Genomic DNA, 21,780 nt, shown 5'->3' with positions numbered 1-21,780 from the left:
TGCAGGACAATCCGCACACGTGGGAATATGCAGAGCTGTGCAGGACAATCCGCACACGTGGGAATATGCAGAGCTGTGCAGGACAATCCGCACACGTGGGAATATGCAGAGCTGTGCAGGACAATCCGCACACGTAGGAATATGCAGAGCTGTGCAGGACAATCCGCACACGTGGGAATATGCAGAGCTGTGCAGGACAATCCGCACACGTAGGAATATGCAGAGCTGTGCAGGACAATCCGCACACGTAGGAATATGCAGCGCTGTGCAGGACAATCCGCACACGTAGGAATATGCAGCGCTGTGCAGGACAATCCGCACACGTAGGAATATGCAGAGCTGTGCAGGACAATCCGCACACGTGGGAATATGCAGAGCTGTGCAGGACAATCCGCACACGTGGGAATATGCAGAGCTGTGCAGGACAATCCGCACACGTGGGAATATGCAGAGCTGTGCAGGACAATCCGCACACGTAGGAATATGCAGAGCTGTGCAGGACAATCCGCACACGTAGGAATATGCAGAGCTGTGCAGGACAATCCGCACACGTAGGAATATGCAGAGCTGTGCAGGACAATCCGCACACGTAGGAATATGCAGAGCTGTGCAGGACAATCCGCACACGTAGGAATATGCAGCGCTGTGCAGGACAATCCGCACACGTAGGAATATGCAGAGCTGTGCAGGACAATCCGCACACGTAGGAATATGCAGAGCTGTGCAGGACAATCCGCACACGTAGGAATATGCAGAGCTGTGCAGGACAATCCGCACACGTAGGAATATGCAGAGCTGTGCAGGACAATCCGCACACGTAGGAATATGCAGAGCTGTGCAGGACAATCCGCACACGTAGGAATATGCAGAGCTGTGCAAGACAATCCGCACACGTGGGAATATGCAGAGCTGTGCAGGACAATCCGCACACGTAGGAATATGCAGAGCTGTGCAGGACAATCCGCACACGTAGGAATATGCAGAGCTGTGCAGGACAATCCGCACACGTAGGAATATGCAGCGCTGTGCAGGACAATCCGCACACGTAGGAATATGCAGAGCTGTGCAGGACAATCCGCACACGTAGGAATATGCAGAGCTGTGCAGGACAATCCGCACACGTAGGAATATGCAGAGCTGTGCAGGACAATCCGCACACGTAGGAATATGCAGAGCTGTGCAGGACAATCCGCACACGTAGGAATATGCAGAGCTGTGCAGGACAATCCGCACACGTGGGAATATGCAGAGCTGTGCAGGACAATCCGCACACGTAGGAATATGCAGAGCTGTGCAGGACAATCCGCACACGTAGGAATATGCAGAGCTGTGCAGGACAATCCGCACACGTAGGAATATGCAGAGCTGTGCAGGACAATCCGCACACGTAGGAATATGCAGAGCTGTGCAGGACAATCCGCACACGTAGGAATATGCAGAGCTGTGCAGGACAATCCGCACACGTAGGAATATGCAGAGCTGTGCAGGACAATCCGCACACGTAGGAATATGCAGAGCTGTGCAGGACAATCCGCACACGTAGGAATATGCAGAGCTGTGCAGGACAATCCGCACACGTGGGAATATGCAGAGCTGTGCAGGACAATCCGCACACGTAGGAATATGCAGAGCTGTGCAGGACAATCCGCACACGTGGAATATGCAGAGCTGTGCAGGACAATCCGCACACGTAGGAATATGCAGAGCTGTGCAGGACAATCCGCACACGTAGGAATATGCAGAGCTGTGCAGGACAATCCGCACACGTAGGAATATGCAGAGCTGTGCAGGACAATCCGCACACGTAGGAATATGCAGAGCTGTGCAGGACAATCCGCACACGTGGGAATATGCAGAGCTGTGCAGGACAATCCGCACACGTAGGAATATGCAGAGCTGTGCAGGACAATCCGCACACGTAGAATATGCAGAGCTGTGCAGGACAATCCGCACACGTAGGAATATGCAGAGCTGTGCAGGACAATCCGCACACGTAGGAATATGCAGAGCTGTGCAGGACAATCCGCACACGTAGGAATATGCAGAGCTGTGCAGGACAATCCGCACACGTGGGAATATGCAGAGCTGTGCAGGACAATCCGCACACGTAGGAATATGCAGAGCTGTGCTGCAGGACAATCCGCACACGTAGGAATATGCAGAGCTGTGCAGGACAATCCGCACACGTGGGAATATGCAGAGCTGTGCAGGACAATCCGCACACGTGGGAATATGCAGAGCTGTGCAGGACAATCCGCACACGTAGGAATATGCAGAGCTGTGCAGGACAATCCGCACACGTAGGAATATGCAGAGCTGTGCAGGACAATCCGCACACGTAGGAATATGCAGAGCTGTGCAGGACAATCCGCACACGTAGGAATATGCAGCGCTGTGCAGGACAATCCGCACACGTAGGAATATGCAGCACTGTGCAGGACAATCCGCACACGTGGGAATATGCAGAGCTGTGCAGGACAATCCGCACACGTGGGAATATGCAGCGCTGTGCAGGACAATCCGCACACGTAGGAATATGCAGAGCTGTGCAGGACAATCCGCACACGTAGGAATATGCAGCGCTGTGCAGGACAATCCGCACACGTAGGAATATGCAGAGCTGTGCAGGACAATCGCACACGTGGGAATATGCAGAGCTGTGCAGGACAATCCGCACACGTAGGAATATGCAGAGCTGTGCAGGACAATCCGCACACGTAGGAATATGCAGCGCTGTGCAGGACAATCCGCACACGTAGGAATATGCAGAGCTGTGCAGGACAATCCGCACACGTAGGAATATGCAGAGCTGTGCAGGACAATCCGCACACGTAGGAATATGCAGAGCTGTGCAGGACAATCCGCACACGTGGGAACATGCAGAGCTGTGCAGGACAATCCGCACACGTAGGAATATGCAGAGCTGTGCAGGACAATCCGCACACGTAGGAATATGCAGCGCTGTGCAGGACAATCCGCACACGTAGGAATATGCAGAGCTGTGCAGGACAATCCGCACACGTGGGAATATGCAGAGCTGTGCAGGACAATCCGCACACGTAGGAATATGCAGCGCTGTGCAGGACAATCCGCACACGTGGGAATATGCAGAGCTGTGCAGGACAATCCGCACACGTAGGAATATGCAGAGCTGTGCAGGACAATCCGCACACGTGGGAATATGCAGAGCTGTGCAGGACAATCCGCACACGTGGGAATATGCAGAGCTGTGCAGGACAATCCGCACACGTGGGAATATGCAGAGCTGTGCAGGACAATCCGCACACGTGGGAATATGCAGAGCTGTGCAGGACAATCCGCACACGTGGGAATATGCAGAGCTGTGCAGGACAATCCGCACACGTAGGAATATGCAGAGCTGTGCAGGACAATCCGCACACGTAGGAATATTGCAGAGCTGTGCAGGACAATCCGCACACGTAGGAATATGCAGAGCTGTGCAGGACAATCCGCACACGTAGGAATATGCAGCGCTGTGCAGGACAATCCGCACATGTAGGAATATGCAGAGCTGTGCAGGACAATCCGCACACGTAGGAATATGCAGAGCTGTGCAGGACAATCCGCACACGTGGGAATATGCAGAGCTGTGCAGGACAATCCGCACACGTAGGAATATGCAGAGCTGTGCAGGACAATCCGCACACGTGGGAATATGCAGAGCTGTGCAGGACAATCCGCACACGTAGGAATATGCAGAGCTGTGCAAGACAATCCGCACACGTGGGAATATGCAGAGCTGTGCAGGACAATCCGCACACGTGGGAATATGCAGAGCTGTGCAGGACAATCCGCACACGTAGAACTGAAGATGTAAAAACATGTTACTGTGATAGAGTGAAGAAGGCTATCAAAGTAGATCAGGGCTGCCGACAGGGGGGGAGGGACAGGACAAGTGTCCCAGGGCCAGTGGCAGCAGGGTGCCCGGCCATCCAGCATTGCCGCCGGGCCGACACTCCCCCAGCTAGGGGCCTCCCTCACTGACTGTCCCGCGCTGAGCTTTTGATGTCGACGCACGCCGAAAGCAACTTGGGCTCAGATTCCGGTGTGCACCGTCATGAGAGGCCTGGCATGCGCTGACATCAGAGGGACAGTCAGTGAGGGAGAGAGGCCCGCAGCTGGGGGAGAGCTGGGGCCGGGTGGCAACACCGTCCGGCCAGGCCCCCCGCAGCCTCCGGGCTTGGCCAGAGCCCTGAGACAATCCCCAAGGTAAATCTGAATTTTATATGTATTTGGGGGTGTTTTTTTTTTTATATTTTTGGGGCATGTGGGGGGGAGGGGGGGCAGGTTATATGTATTTGGGGATGGTATATATATACATCTTATACTATATTAGTGAAACCACTGTATGCCTGCCTGCCTGCCTGCCTGCCTGCCTGCCTGCCTGGATGTCCGGTGTCCCTAGGGGAAATCTCATTGGTCCCTTGGGCCGCCCCCGCACACCTCTCATTGGCCTGAGGCGGAGTGATGGGCCACACACACACACACACACACAACACAGCAGCTCTATACACACACACACACACACACACAACACAGCAGCTCTATACACACACACACACAACACAGCAGCTCTATACACACACACACACACACACACAACACAGCAGCTCTATACACACACACACACACACACACAACAACAGCTCTATACACACACACACACACACACACAACACAGCAGCTCTATACACACACACACACACACACACACAACACAGCAGCTCTATACACACACACACACACCACACCCCCCTCTGTCCGCCCCCCCCCCCCCATCACGTGCGCTGCCCTGCAATGGCTCCGGACGGGAAGCGCGGCCCTCCTACCCCAGCCGCTCCCTTACCTCCCCGGCGCTACCACCCGCTCAGGTAAGTTACTGTGCGTCCCGCCTCAGCCTCAGGCCCACTGCGCGTCCCCCGCCTCAGCCTCAGGCCCACTGCGCGTCCCGCTTCAGCCTCAGGTCCACTGCGCGTCCCGCCCTCAGCCTCAGGCCCACTGCACGTCCCCGCCTCAGCCTTCAGTTAGCCCACTGCGCGTTCCCGCTCAGCCTCAGGCCCACTGCGCGTCCCGCCTCAGCCTCAGGCCACTGCGCATGCCGCCTCAGCCTCAGGCCCACTGCGCGTCCCGCCTCAGCCTCAGGCCCACTGCGCATGCCGCCTCAGCCTCAGGCCCACACAGGGCGCTTCCTACCGCCGCTCAGCCGGATGCCCACATCGAGCTGGCGCCGAGGGGGGGGGGGAGGGAGCGCGAGTCTCAGGCCCACACAGGGCACTTCCTTGCCGCCGCCTGCACGCCTCACTCAGCAGGACGGCACATCGGGGGACCAAGCGGGCGCCGGGGGGGGGGGAGCGCGAGTCACGGGGAATGGGGGGGAGGGGAGTCACGGGGAATGGGGGGGGTGGGGCCACCAGCCGAACCAGCAGGGGGACGGACGCACGGAGGAGGGGGGGGAAATGCCCATACATAAATTATGACAAATACATATGCCCACTGCTCTCCACCCCCCCCGCTCCCCTTTCCCCGTCCCCCGCTCCCCTTTCCCCCCCCCCGCTCCACTTTCCCCCCCCCCGCTCCCCTTCCCCCCCCGCTCCCCTTCCCCCCCCCCCCCCCCCCCCCGCTCCCCCACCCTTCCCCCCCCCGCTCCCCTTCCCCCCCCCCCCGCTCCCCTTTCCCCCCCCGCTCCCTTTCCCCCCCCGCTCCCCTTCCCCCCCCCGCTCCCCTTTCCCCCCGCTCCCCTTTCTCCCCCTGCTCCCCTTTCTCCCCCCCCCGCTCCCCTTTCTCCCCCCCCCGCTCCCCTTTCTCCCCCCCCCGCTCCCCTTTCTCCCCCCCCCGCTCCCCTTTCTCCCCCCCCCTCCCCTTTCTCCCCCCCCTCCCCTTTCTCCCCTCCATCCCCTTTCTCCCCTCCCGCTCCCCTTTCTCCCCCCCCCCAACCTTTACAACAAATACTCACCTATTGTTCCATCGATTTATAAATAATACTACCTATTACGCATTTACATCCCGGGCAACGCCGGGTCTCTCAGCTAGTATATATATATATATATAGGTTGAAGTAGGAGAATGAAGATGGAGCACATTTGGAAGAAACAAGAGTATTTCAAGGAAACCTTTCACTGTACCTCAAGAGGAAAATTTTCGACCAGTGTAACCTGCCTGTGCTCACGTATGGATGAGCCCCCTTTTCTGCAGCAGGGGATATCCTTAAAACCTGATCTGTTGGTGGCCCTTGAGGACTTGAGCTGGCCATCCCCGATCTATACCATATATTTTTATCATAAAAAAATAGAGGAAACTGGGCCAGTTGTAAGCTCAACTGCTGATACTTTTAATCATAATATTAAGCGGACTATCTCCTCCCCTAACTATTCCTATAACCACTCCCAAAAACTCTTACTGGCATGGAGCAAAATTGGAGCAAACACCTTGGTATATGATGGAAAGGGATGCAGTCAAAATGATTCCATTTGCACCAGTGGTTCTAGCAATGCTCCAGTTTGCCACATCTCACACAAACCCATACCTTCTTCAGCCTTACAACTAGGAAACCAATGGTGCAAAAATCAGTATAAACTCTTTTTAATAATCCAGGGGAACGCAATTAACCGTTTTTTTTCTTTGATATGACAGAAAGTGTTATATGCCTATGAAAGTATTATTTCCTTGGATTATTTTTTAAAAACAGAAATAGTGAAAAGAACTGGAAATAAAAGCAAAGGTTCAAAAAAAGTTAGCCAGCTAAATGGAATTGTTTTGTGTTGGATGGTAGGTGGCGAAGGAAAGGAGTCACAGGTTTGTCCTTCATACATTATGTCATGAAAGATCTTTCCCAATTGCTCAAATAAAATACCACATCCTTTAATCCCCACCTACAAACAACTCCTCTCTCTTCCTGAAATAGGAGAACATTGCCGTTTTCTTGCATTCGGGATTAATTTACTTGCCAGTGAACGGGGGATTTTGATGCTCCTTTAATGTCTTTCTCCTGTTGACTTTAAACCCTCTAAGTCTGTGTCTAAATAAACACAACAAATTGATCTCTGTGGCTCAGGTTTAAATGATCCTTTGTATGAAATCTTAAGGTCAAAACTGCTTTGCAAACACTTCTTTTGTACGTGTGTTTCCCAGGATGGGGAACATAGGCCCCTATTCAATAAATTGTGATGTCGCTTCTCTGTGCTGCAGTAGAGATCATCTCCACTTATATAAATGGCATTAAGGCCCATATTTACAGTGCTACACGGTGCAATTCCATAAGACACCTTCTTGCACCGGGTGACAGCTTACAGCCCATTCATGTGGTTCAGAAGATGTGTTATGGCAGAGCACCATTTAGTCAATATGAACGTATATCTTCTAAGCATGGGGAAGCAAGGGCCATAGAATTTACAAGGTGGTTAAAGGGTTTTAGTGGGTGTGATTTCCCATAGAGGTGTTAAGGAAGAATGAAAGTGATATAGGGGAAAACTTGTATTTCTTACTTTGAAGGGCGTTCATTTACTTTATTTTATATTTTCCATAATCAGCCCATAATTGATTAGGGAACCTTAGTTTCCAGAGTAAGGATCAGCCATAAAAAGGCGTTAAATGTGGTTGGGGCATTAAAAAAAACTAAACTGTCTAGATTTCTCTTTTAATATTGAGGATGACCCTAAAGCTAGCTCGAGACAGTTCTAGCTTTTAAATTCTCCATTCTAGTTTAAAAGCTGCCGAGTCTCTATTAATATGCAATTAGATCTCATTTCAATGCCCAAAGCTATTGAAAATATGTGAAGCCAAAAAAGGGGTTTTTATTATGTTTAAAATTAATATGCTGAAACTTTTACAAACTCAATTCATTGTGCCTGCACAAATGTACATGCAGCACTGCGTATATAGTAAGCGCTAAATGAGAAAAATATATATGTGTCACCTTGATCTACTTCAAACTTATGGTCTGAAAGTAGCAATCTCTTCCAATTTAGGTAGGGATTTTTTTCGTCTTCAAATTCACACCCGGTTCCCGAGATACTTAGCAGTTTAGTTACAAGTATTTCCTCGTGGACATTAAAAAGTCCGTCCATTACGAAATCGCAACATCTCCCTCACCCCCCTCCCACCCCCCCATTACATTGCAGCTTCCTATTGGCCCGGGAGCCAGGGGCGATTTGGTGGCCAATTTCATTTTCCTAAAGAGGAGAAAAACACAGGTAACTGAACCAATTAATATCTCAAGAGCAGGGGGGGGGGGGGGAATCCCTGAATCTAAAAATAGCTGTTTATATCCGGGGGACGCTAGGTTCGAAGCAATAAAAAGGGCCGGCAGAATTGCTGCTTTGTAAATAAGTTCATTTTAGTGGGATCAACCTCTACCTACCTAGCGAATATCCAGCAAGAAATGAGAACTGAATCCCAGCGTTGGCGCTTCTAATGACCAGATAAATGGGAGCAATATAGCTAATGTCCAGGACCTTGAATATCCAAGCAGCACTGAGTAATAAGTGTAAACAGGTATATGGCTCACAATAAAGCCCAATGTAAGGACCCCACTGAATGAAAAGGGAACTTACTCAGCAAGACAAATAGGAATGGGCTCACAGATGAGAGAACTCACCCTATAAACCTGATCTGAGTGGTAACCCGTCAGTCCACAGGCTGGAGCACGTAGAATACCCCTATGCATGCAGTAGACATAAGGAAATCAGTCTGTTGGAGTATGATAAGAAAAAGTCACATATTGCGGTCTGCGATGATCCCGGAAGTGGCGTGCATCAGTCTGATGGGAGGATAGAGGAAACCACAAAGAGATGGTTGAGCACTGCTACAAATAGGGCTGGAGGCCTCCATGTGTAGCAGTGCTCAACCATCTTTTTGTGGTTTCCTATATCTAGAGATTATGTCTACATGTCAAAATAAAACTGGTGAAACTGTGAAGCAAAGAACTGCACAACTTGCATTGTGTTTTTTCTCTCTGATACATGTGGTGCAATATTTGCCCTATGACCGGTTTTGCCCTGATACATTGGGGTTGATGTGTAAAAGTCTCTGGCTGAAAAAACCGGGGCAAAACTGGAGCAAATAAAAAGTGCACCAAGTGTACAGTATGAAGGCGAAAATCCTATTGTTTCCAATGAGATTTTTCTTCTTTGGTGAATGGGATCAATTTGGGGCAGCTGATACATCAGGGGGTATGCAACACATGTAGCAAATATTGCTGTAACACCAGATGCAAATTGCATCACTTTAACTCTGTGTCACTTTGTGTCAATGGGGCATATGTTCTGAGGCAAATGTTGAGCACTTATAGGGCAACAATGTGACCCATATTAATTAAAGAAAAAAATCCATTGAAATCAATGAGATTTTTTTTACGCATCTGGTGCAGTTTAGGCCTGGGACATAGAGGAGCAAACAGCGCTGAGGCGCGCTCCTGCTCTGCCTCTTCTGCTCCAAAATGGGGCTTTTCCCTGTCCTTGCAGGTGAGGCAGTGAGCGCGCTCTGGGGGCGGGGCGGGGGCGGAGTGGAGGCGTGCCAGGGGGCGGGAGGCGGGGCTAGTCCCCCGCGCCCATTGGATGGGAGCGGTCACGTGACCGCTCCCCCGAGTGGCAAATTTCAAAACTGCCTGTCTCGGGAAAGTTTCTCAGCCTCCGCACGCATCAGCGCGCATGCGGAGGGAGAAACTATAGCCGCGCTGATGACAGATACAGGGGCTTTGTGCATCTGCTCAGTGCGGCTCAGCCCGCCTCAGCGAGCTTAAAACCACTATGTCCCAGGACTTATTTTGCCAGAGAATTGCCCCGGTTTTGTCTTGAAACATAGCCCCCAATGTGCTGTGGTCCAGTTTTGTGCCCGTGAGTAATTGAGGGGGTGCTTAGTGAAGGAGTTAGGGAAGTCGAAGACTGTGCCACTGATTGATCCACCTGTGCTGAAGCAGGGATATCCTGAAAACCTGACCTGTTGGTAGCTCTTGAGGACTGGAGTTGGCCACCCCTGCTCATGAGATCTGTACCAAATATAAGAAGCAATACTAGCCAGACTCATACAATACTCACACAGTTGCCCACATGCACGGTATGTAATGCAGTAAAGGTTATTTTTGATCACACCAGGCTCCGTTTTGGTTAAAGATGATTGGATGCAGTTTTCTGATGTGCAGGGGCTGGCTTTGAATAGTGGCTTGGATCCTACTTCTGCCCTATGTAGCAACACTGAGAAATAGTCATCTCCTATTTGCTGCACTGTGTAAAGTCCATCTCATTACAAGACATTGCTATTTACTTGGCTTTTTAATTGCAGAATTTATAACACACCATGTTTCGGGGAACACCCTTCCTCAGGATTTAAAAAAAACATTCCACCTGAGGAAGGGAGTGAAACCCGAAACGTTGCACGTTATAAATTCTGCAAATAAGAAGCCAAAGAAACAACAATGTCTTGTAATGAGATGGACTTGGAACAGTGCGGCAAATAGAAGATGACTCTTGGCATGTAATGCAAGTGAATCGCAAGGGATACGAATTTAAGACCAACGACCCATGGTTTGTACAGTACAATTTAATAATAGTGATTAAGTACCTATTTACATTTTAAGTGTTAAAGTCGCTTAAATGACCTCTGGAGGGGGAACATTGGCATCAACACAGCTAGGTGATGGAAGAATGGAAACGAAAATATTTGGGGCGATATCTTTGGAAGTTCAAAAAGCAGAACATTTTCCTGAAAAGTACTCGTGAAGCTTTCTCTCTGTGTATAACTTGACCGGGTTATACAGCAAAAGGTTTGTCCGAGACATAGAGCATGACGCGTAAATTATATATTTCGATGCCATTAATGAATACTTTAGCTCTGTGTTTTGGAGCAAATTGTACCATCTGAATACGCATCCCCCATAGACTGCTGTTTTTATAAAGTCACTCACTGGAAACTTGGATTTTTACTTAGTTACAGTAATTATAGGATTTTTTTTTTTTTATATATTTGAATTATTTATATTTATTTCTAATTTAAGTGCTAGCGTCAGAGAAGCTATCACATAACCACGTATTGTCAACATATAAACTAGGGACATACTTGAGCTCTGGACATACTTGAAATCATGAGATAATGCTCAATGGATTATTTACTGGTAAAACAATTTATAAATAAATACAATCTGTTTCTCATCCAGCTGGCACCAAAGAGATTAAGTGCCACAACTGCAGCAACATGCTCTGCTGTGTATTGTTCCCGTATCTTCAGCAAGCAATGCCATAAACAATTCAATTATGCCGCAATCAGGCTGTATCATCAAAATGTAATCAATATTAGATTTGACTTGCCCATTTTTGGTAAACATAGAAGCATAGGAAATTGGTATCAGTTGTCTCAGCTAATGTGTTCATTCTATAGACCAAATTATAGTCTTCTGGGAATGGTGTAATTGTGCACGTATAACACTAACATATTCCAGTTGTAGGAGCTACCATTGCTACAGTCGGCATCTCCTTCCACTGAGTGAAAATGAGGATCAGATAAAACTAAGTGGTCTATTAACTAAAGTCTAGTCAGTTAGATTCCTAGAGTCGGTTCTCCTTGTGACCTTGGGAAAGGTCCCTGTGTCTTAGGCCTCAAAACCCACACAGAGTAGGGGAATCATTGTGTTTGCAATATTTTATACACAGGGCAACATACATTGGTAGCGTTATAGAGTCAAAAATATTATTACATGGTTTCTATGAATGTATTTCATTGATTCTAAAAAAAAAAAAATGATGGCCGTCTGTGGGTCTTATACAGTGCGATTATGACTAATTGGCCCAATTCCACTTTATTAAAAAAAAGTCCATATGGGGTGATGTAATAAGGCAATTGCTCCATTTTCTGCTTGCGTTTGCGTAAAATATATGAAAGTGTTTCTAACATTTGATGCAAATTGTTAGGCAGAAAAATGTACGCCCCCTCAGAGACCTGGCAGGGTTTATTCAATGCAAATACAACATACAAAAATGATGCAGCGAGACGCAGAGTTTGCTACACCCCATTATAAACTGCACGTCATGTAATTCCTCCCTAACTCTCACTGTCACTCCCCAAATCGCGAGGTGATGCAAATGGCACAATACAGGGAGCAAAGGCCTTTATACATTGACGCAAAGAGACGCAAGATTAAAATGATGCAATTTGCGTTCATTTTGCTCCAAATTTGCATTGATACATCTCCCCCAAAGTCTTGTAGCTGTATAACGGGGGCAAAACTGGTGTCAATTAATTGCACCAGATTTAATAAAGGAAAAAAATCCCATTGATTTCAATGGGATTTCTTGTATGTTTTTACACAAATAGGGTGCTGTTTTTGGCACTGGTCATGCCCATTTTTGTAGCCAGGAGACTTTAGTAAATGGTCCCCAGTGATCCCTACAGGTGTTATAGTACAATCATTACATAATGCGTGGAAGTTGCATTTAAAGGAACAATCCCTCCTAACACCAACGCGTACTAATAGCGTACTAATAGCAGTCATGTTTATGAGGTTACATCTGGATAATTGATGCATATTTCTGTTCCTAAAATCCTACTAGAATTTGTAAACATGGTGACTTGAGATTTGGAAGCGTTTTTTTTCCCGTATGGCTACTCCTGTTTGTGTAATATCACTGTATTTTCAACAAGAGCTTACAAAGGCAATGTCCCTCTCGCTTGGGTTTCTCTACCCCTATCTTTATTGGCTCTGATAAGCACATAGTGCGCTCAGGTTAAATAAAACACTTGATTGAGAAACACTCCTCCATTCAAAGATCCCTGCAAAATGTCATTTGTAATACATTTTCAAAGAAACAAACAAAACCGCAGCCAGATCTTTATTTTTAGCACGGTTGGATTTGAATAAGGAAGCCAATTAGATAGTAGTTACATTCCTTGCACCTTTAAACAAACAATGGACCTTTAATAGTGCAATATGAACCCAGAAAGCTGATAGGTACTGTATCTTTGTCAATAATTCAACACCGCCTATAAAATGAGCTGTTTTATAAAATACTAGCAACGTTGCTCGGGAATTCTAAGAAACCAAAAGAAAATAAGATTTATAAATCGTTAATTTATTTTTTTAGTTTGTTAATGTGAAATCCCCTGTTAAAAACAACAGCTCCACCCATATTAGTTGAATTGCCTCTGAGGTCCTGAAGTGTTCAATCGCCTCTAAGGCATGTAATATAGTCCTCGCGCATGCGCGCCCGTCAGTGATAATTGCAAGGTATGAGCCTGCAGGTGCTATACTTCAGGCGCGCGCGCGCGCACAGCCTTGAGCGGTGTCGCACCCGACCAGGGAAAATACAATCAAATTGTCACCAAGATTAAGTGGTAGCTTGAGGGGTTGCGTGATGGGATCATGTCATTTGTGATGTCATATGGGATGACACCAGGTATGCCATTGCTGATACATCACTGATGACATCACATATGGCAATTTGTGAAATGTATCCAAACATAGCCAAAAACCTGCTCCTTGATCCTAGGAACCATCATGCAAAATGTAGTTAGGATATCTTAAGAGATGTCCAAATACATAGCGAACAGACAAACAACTTTCCAAAATATATAGTAGAGTCTGATTATTAGTAACGATGTCAAAAGAGCAATATGCTGGTACTGGCAATATACAATAATCCTGGTAACTCAATATAAATTAGGATAGAGTTAAGGGAAAAAAATAAGTGGTGTCATCGGTGCATCACCATTCAATCCTGAATCCTTCTCATTATAAATAGATATTGATATAGCTTTGTTCCTCATTGAGGTGCCATCCAATCACCTTGCTTAATTTCACAGCCCTATGGCATGAACACACCTCTTATGTGGAAAAGTGATGCTGCTTGCACTTAAAAGAAATGTGCAAAACAATCTGTGTTAGGGATTTCCTTTGTATGTCACAATATATTTATTGAAAAAGTGGAGTCAAGCACACGAAAAATAGAAAGAATTCAATGGACAAGCATCTTCATCGGGGATGCCACTCGGGGATGCCACTCGGGGATGAAGGTGCTTGTATGCATCAAAATGTTGGATGCCAGCATGACTTCTTTAAATCATTAAAATGACCTTTGTCGCTGCCCATTGAATTCTTTCTATTGTTGGTGTGCTTGACTCCACTTTTCCATGATTACCAAATCTTGAACAGATTTTTTTTGGTCATAGCACCCGCTCTTGATACTTTGTATTGCTTTATACCCCGGGCAGGGGCATCCCAAGTGGCTGGACCTGATTCTCTATTTTCTAGTACAATATATTTATTGCCTTGAAAGCATTTTACCTGCAAAAGGGGAGATGGGACAGAGCAGGGCCTTCTATAATAATGCTGAATGTGAATATTGGATTCAATGATGTAATGTTATCTTTCCTCTTTCTAGGCAGCCTGTGGTTTACCAACTGTTAGCAGTTTTGTGGCAGCCTCAGGCATGACTCCGTACCCCAGTCCTGCACCAGTGTCACCTTACATGACATACGGCACAGCAGCATCCACAGGTTATATGACAGGACATGGATGGCAGCACACTGGGGGCACCCCACTCTCCCCTCACAATTGTGACATCACTGCATCACTGGCATTCAAAGGCATGCAGACAGCACGGGAAGGTACCGCATCAGCTTACTACTACGCTGCTACCCAGGCACAGCACCACAAATTAGAGAGCCAGGTTTTAGAGGTCTGGAGCAAGAGTAACCAGAGCAATACCAGTAAAATGATGGTGATATCCGTACATTCCAAGTGAAACCAGTGTAACTAGTAAAACCCTGGTCACATCAGTAGCGTGTTACCCGCGTATTCATGGCGATCAGTAAATATGTAGCTTCTTCCTTGTTCTGCTTGTGAGGAAACAACATAGGTCTCTTCACCTCATGTAGCTCTGCTGGTCTTGGAGGGCAACAAACAATCCTTGGAATAAGTCGACGCTGGGGCAACATTTAAGCCACAAAAGTGCTTTGATTAGGTCTGCAAAGGTTTTTTCTTTATGTGCTTACACCCTTTGAAAAGTGTAGCCAATAGTATACAAAATGTTTTGATTACTTATGGTCTGAAGTAATTTTTAACATATTTATAATAATTGATGTACAGTACCATTAAATATGTAGAATTCTTCTATCACCATCAGCTAACCTCCGTTATTTTCTCCCCTGCAGCAGAAGAATCCAAAGTGAACAACCAAACATGCAAGTCACCACATCCCTACCACACATCCCAGCGCCACGGGACAGCTGCTCATATGCCAAGTGCATAGACACAAGTGACACTCTATGCACAGGCGCATACCTGTACTCCTCCCGTAAACATTCAGAGATCCGTCACACCATCACACACCTTGACGTCGAAACAGCTGGAGCTTTGCCAGACATACTCGCGCAAAGCAATCACACACCTGGATCCCACCAGTTTCATGGACACCTGATCACCTCAAAGATACACCCAGCTGTCTCCTTCACTTGGATCCATCAAGTTGTCGAGGTTAAAGATACACCTGGTGGACTTACTGTGAAAGAAACACTCCAATTTTTTTGAACCACATCTCTGCACCTTTTACCACTGCAACGCAAGACATGCCACTCATAACCCTTAAGGCCGTTTTATGGTGAACGTATGTTTGCCATTATATTACTTTGTGGTTTGTAGCTTTGAAAAAGTAAGCAGCTCTCACACAAAGAAAAACTTCAGTCATGAAACCTGAACTTAATGTGAAGAGAAATGAAGTGACTTTGGGCTTAAACCTCCTGCTGTGGAAAGCTTTGCAGATCTTCAGCGGCCAAAAATGGGGTCATTGGGGTTTTAAACCCAAACATGGGAGGGACATCAGGGTCACTTAAAGTGGCCAAACCAGATGAGATCTGGATGATTTATTCATATAATACACCACTCCTCTTCCCCTCCTCTATACTGTTACTAAACAGGAAATGTGAACAAAAACTGTTCCGGCGTTAAGTCCTTTATAATGATTTTAAATATTATGGTCCAATTTTAATATAATATGGGGGGGGGGGGGTCAATATTTTTCCTGGTCTTTTTAGCCAAAGGTCACCTTGGTTGTTCTGTATATTATTGCCAATAAAACCACACATAAGTATACCGGTTCAGTCCTTCGCACGTGACCATTTCACATCAAGTGCTGTAGATTTTTAAAAACAAACTCCATAAAATCATACGTCAACTCGTCCCAGCGATTAAAGGGGGTGCAATGCATGGGTGTCACAGGACCTCCTGACCTTGCAGTGCTTAACGGTTGGGCAGAAACGCATATAAGAGATGATGGATTCATCAGTTGTTAGTCACCAGAGGGTTAATTGGAAGCACTTAAAGCCTTGAGCTGTAACCACAGTACTTGTACAAATCTAGACAATAAAGTAGGCTCTTAACGTTTAAGGGGTTAAAGAGACTGTGTAATCCCCTGGTATTCTTAAAATACTTCCCTTTCATGATGGAGGTTACACATGTAATGAACGGTCTATCTGTGCTCATGTCTATTCCAGTGCCACTTAGCTAGTTCTGTATGTGCCTTATACTGGAGTTGCAATAAAGTGGAAGCAATCACCCATTCAACACATTACCTGCTGTTTTACTGTTAATTCCGTACAATTCTATATCGGTACATACTGTATAACTCAACGACATCATACACAATACCAAGAGGTTGGCGATCACACGTATAAACATGTGGACCGGTAACAGATGCAGCTTCCCGTTCTCTGGGTCACATTAATCCGCCAGGCCTGAGACTGCACAAAGAGATTTGGGCCAAATGCAAGAAACGGCTCAAAAAATGTCAGAGTATAAAGAGCCATGTGACCTGAAGCTATTTATTCTGTGTTGGAAATTGCAATGCACACTTTTACTGCTTGGCAAGTTGTTTCAAAGTTTGCCATTAACACTAAATGCATAGTTAAAAAAATATTCATCATTTTTGCAAAATTCAGTGAAACAAAACGCACATTTCTAGTCCATACGTGGGAGAGGCGTAACACCATATTATTTAGGTTTGAGCTTTTTTTTTTATTTGGTATAAAATACACAGTTTAAAAAAAATTAATCTGTGAGAGGTGATAAGGGACATCCTATACTAGTATGAAGATATCATGGAAAAATAACGATGCAGGGAAACTGCCCTTTAAATGAGCTTCCTGTATATGACACAAATCGATGCACATTATGTTTTTTGCATTTGTGTGTTTTGGAGTTAAAAAAAAAAAAGGCAAAATATTCCAACCATAAAAAGTGCAGTACAGCAGGGCCCCGCTTCTCGGCGCTCCGTTTTCCGGCGATTTTCACTATACGGCGGGCACCTGAACGGAACCCGCCGTATACCCGGGGCCCTCCTGTACATTAAAATGTTTTTACTAATGAGTCTACTACAAGCGGGCCCCTAGATCGTCCCCTGCTCTTGTATTTCCTGTATACAGGCTTGGTCATAGGTCATAGTAACAAATGACACTCTGTCCAAGTACCTGCATACAGTATGCATGGAATACTGTGTGATCATTGAGATCCTGAAACAGACGTTGGTGAACATGCATAAAACAATTGGATGTGCCTTTTATATTTGTGCAAAACACATATATATTCACCGCGCTTCTCTCTATAAAGGAGCATGCTGCTGGTGAAAAGATTAGCCATACATATGTGAAAAACCAGAAAGTGAATCCCTGCGCCTCACCCATAGGGATAGCAATAAATGGGGAAATAAATATACATAGTAAAACCTAAATCTGTAAGACAAAGGAGACTTTTGGTTACATCCGTTGATCAAATAATGCCAAGCCTGCTAACCAACGTCAAGGTAAGTCTCAGGAGCAGGTCCCTATGCTAAATGCATACAAATGTTCTGTGAAATATACCCTGAAGTGGTTAATAAACGAAGCATAAGCTTATGTAACTTAGTGCAGTTAAAAACTGGTATATTACCAGTGAAGATACTTACATGTATGCAAGAAAAGTGAATTTACAGGGACCTTACTGGGAGATTATATACCTTGAAAAAGGAGGGACTGGCCTCCCACTAGCTGCTCAATAAGCAGGTGGATTGGCTAAATACAAAAATCACACCCTAATAATGGTGCCCACTGGAAGCGTGCTGCTAGGGATTTAATTTGGCCCAACAGCAAATGTAAACCACATATATATTCACCGCGCTTCTCTGTATAAGGAGCATGCTGCTGGTGAAAAGATTGGCCATACATATGTGAAAAACCAGAAAGTGAATCCCTGCGCCTCTCCTATTGGGATAGCAATAAATTGGGAAATAAATATACATAGTGCACACTAAATCTGCAAGAACAAGGAGACTTTTGGTTACATCCTTTGATCAAATAATAATAAGCCTGCTAACCACGTCAAGGTAAGTCTCAGTAGCAGGTCCCTATGCTTTTTATATTTGTGTCTTCTCTGAAATGGATCAGTATGCGAGGATTTGACAATATAATCAAAATTATAATGACATAGGTAAAAATATTGTATTAATTAAGTAAGTGTAATATGTATCTAGAGAAAATTGGGGGCAATTTGGGGGCAAACTCCCCCCCCCCTCCCCTACACCATATGTATTGAAGAAAAAAAATCCCATTCAAAGGGGTCTATATATCAAGTGAATTTCACCTTGCACCTATGTATCAAAGCATTTTGCACCGTGTGCCCATACTTTGCGTCTTGGGCAGTGTCAGTAGGAGGTGTTGGGGGAGTTACATTGTGCACAGATTATGAGATGTATCCATTTCTGCGTCTCTCTGCACCAGTCTTGTTCAATTGTATTTGCCTGAAACAAATCCTCCATATCGGAAGTGGTGTAACTTTAACGTCCTGCATTAGATGTGAGAAACTGTTCTCACACGACGCAGCTCCGCTAAAAAAAACACAAACCTCCAGAACATTGCATCAAAACAAACGTGTCTCTACGTTGACACATAGACCCTTAAATCTATAGGTCACGTTTTTGCCGCACCTTTGCCGTGATACACATGCCCCATAATCTGTAGATTGGGAGTATGCAAAGGTCTGGTTTGCTGGCTCACTTTATTCTTCTAATGTTCAACGGGTTAAACGGGTTAAATCTGGGGTGGCCAACTCCAGTACTCCAGGGCCACCAACAGCTCAGGTTTTATTTTAAAATAAACTTTGTTTTTATTATGTATCAGAGTAAGATGCAACACAAGTATTTTAGACATTAACATAATGGGGGACGTGTTGGGAGGTACAAAAAGAAAAAGTCAAGTTAAATGAAAATAGTGGGGACAGTTCGGGTTCGGGATACATTACTTTCATGTCACTGTAGTTCAGTTATATAATTTGTCAAAACTTCCTTACAGTACATTAATTAGGGTTTATGCCACCATGTTATTATTTTCACATTATTAGACATCATTAAAACTTGGTTGTAACAGGTCAGGTTTTAAGGATACCCCAGCTTCAGCACAGGTGGCTCAATCAGTGGCTCAGTCAATGACTGAACCACCGATTGAGCCACCTGTGCTGAAGCAGGGATATCCTTAAAATCTCACCTGTTGGTGACCCTTGAGGACGGAATTTGCCCACCCCTGCGTTCAGGGTCACCAACAGATTTCCCGGGGCCCAGGAGTACAGATTTGACCGGGGCCTCCTCCGTGTCGGCGACCTGGTGAGGCCTCCCCCCCTACCCTTCACGCCACCTTGCAAGTCACCTAATCTCCCCCCCCCCATGTATTTCTCCCATTCCCCCCACCCCTTCTCTCCGCTTTCACTTAATTAACCCCCTCTCACTCAATCCTGCTCCCTCAATCCCACCCACACACTCATTTTCCCCTCCCCCCGGACACACACACACAATGTTTTCTTCCCTCTCCCCCACACACAATCCCGCCGATACCCCTACAATTCCCCCCCACACAATACTCCCACCCCCTTCCCACAGCCAAAATGCAATACCCCCTCCCACACAATGCAATATACCCCACAACCTCACACACAATGCAATACCCCCCCACAATGTAATATCCCTCAACTCTCCCACACATTGCAACAACCCCGCTCCCACATAATGCAACCCATCCCCCACAAAATACAATAACTCCCCCTCCCCCCCCCCACACACACAATACAACACCACACACCTTGCTGATGGTCTGAGGTCTTTCCCACACTGGGCCTGCCTCTCTTCTTCTGGTGCGTGCTAGAAGCTGGGCCCGGCAGGAAGTCGAACTCAGCTTCTGGAGCGCACAGGCAAAAGGGAGGTAGGCCCAGTGTGAGAGAGAGGCTCGGCAAAAATCAGAGGCCCGGCTTGGGGGCGGGAGAGAGTGGCAGGCCCGCAGCATCTTGGGAGAGCCGGGGCCCGGCTGCAATCAAAGCTATGGCAGCCAGATTCAGGAGTTGGGCCTGACCAACACCGTCTGGGCCCCCCGCAGCCGCCGGGCCCTGGACACTTGTCCTGGCTCTCCACCCGTCGCCGGCCCTGCCTGGGTTAGACCATTAGTGTGCACCATGCGGCCTTGGAGGCTTCACCTAGCCTCTGGCTGCCCTAGCAGTTCTCTCTCCTCAGTGCAGAGGGAGCAGAGATGTTGCTGGTGTGGATCATAGCTTCTCCCCTGTCCCTCAGCTATTTAATTACTGAGAAATGCTGGCCTGCTCCCCTTATGTGCTAATCCGAGACAAATATTATGCGAGGTCGGCACATGAGCAACCAGCAAACGCCAATCGCAAGTGCCGATCGCGAATGCGCGGCTAACGGAATAGAAAACCGAGGCAGCACCCCAAAAAAATCCGGACAGAGCCCTAAAAACAGGTACTGTCCCGGCTATACCAGGACATCTGGTCACCATACAGTGTAAGAAGAGGAGCGGGATTCCTCATCGCGCCAGCATTAAGCTGCTGACCAGAGCAAGCAGAAGCTCCCACCAACAGCTGCAATGTCCCCTCTGTCTGTGCACTATATGATTTATATGAATGCATGTGTGTGTAATGTGTGGTCCTTTTGATGGATTAAGGACCGCACATGGGTCCTTGAAGTATATCATGTTGCCTACCACTGGCTTTGACATTCAGGAGAGTTCCAGTTTGGTTCTTTTGAAAAAGAGCTTTGCGATTCACTTATAGGAGCAGGACTATTCCTGCGGCGGGAGTCACAGCTCTGGCACTTTTTTTTGCAGATCAACAGGAAACTTCATATTGTGATTATGCATTTATAAGGAATGTGTGTATAAAAACAAGGGATTGGTGCCTTTTCTGCCACGTCTCTCTACTTAAAGCTGGATTATTTATTATAAATTACTTGAGATATAAATACATTTCTGGTTATTGTTTCCTAACACTTTTTCCCTACAAAAATATGCTTTTTGAGGCTGCAACTGGAATGCTTTAGAAAGCAGGGCATAGTAAAACAATAAATAAATAAATAAATATATATATATATATATATATATATATATATATATATATATATATATATATATATATATACATATATATATATACACACACTATATTCGTCTCTTACTACAAAGTGTGTATTATTTTGGGCTATATAATATATATAGCCAATAATAATACACACTTTGTAGTAAGAGACAAATACAGTATAGTAATACACAATACACATAAACGCGTCAGTCACCAAAGCTGGAATTGAAGAGTTTGTGTACAGTGAATTATAGGGGCAGCGGCCAAAGGGAACTCATGGCAATAGAGTGTTCATTAGGTTAAATAGAGGCGATTGGTGCATTTACTTTTTAATAAGAAAAGGATAAGTATTTGTAAATGTGTATTATGTTTCCATGGTAACAACATGCTGCGGAGGA

General features: G+C 46.2%; 1 protein-coding gene across 1 annotated transcript in view; it reads left to right on the top strand.

The window, feature by feature from the left end:
• PAX9 (paired box 9) overlaps positions 1 to 16,568 on the top strand; it is a 41,756-nt gene extending 25,188 nt beyond the window's left edge. Inside the window, exons 4-5 of the mRNA XM_075613322.1 lie at positions 14,385 to 14,610; positions 15,157 to 16,568. Of these exons, the coding sequence (XP_075469437.1) occupies positions 14,385 to 14,610; positions 15,157 to 15,254 (324 nt within the window). The 3' untranslated portion in view covers positions 15,255 to 16,568. The remainder of the gene's footprint in view (positions 1 to 14,384; positions 14,611 to 15,156) is intronic.
• The last annotated feature ends 5,212 nt before the right edge of the window (positions 16,569 to 21,780 follow it).

The sequence above is a fragment of the Ascaphus truei genome, chromosome 9 (assembly GCF_040206685.1).
Source record: "Ascaphus truei isolate aAscTru1 chromosome 9, aAscTru1.hap1, whole genome shotgun sequence".
NCBI classification, from domain to species: domain Eukaryota; kingdom Metazoa; phylum Chordata; class Amphibia; order Anura; family Ascaphidae; genus Ascaphus; species Ascaphus truei.
This window is presented reverse-complemented; position numbering and strand designations above follow the sequence as displayed.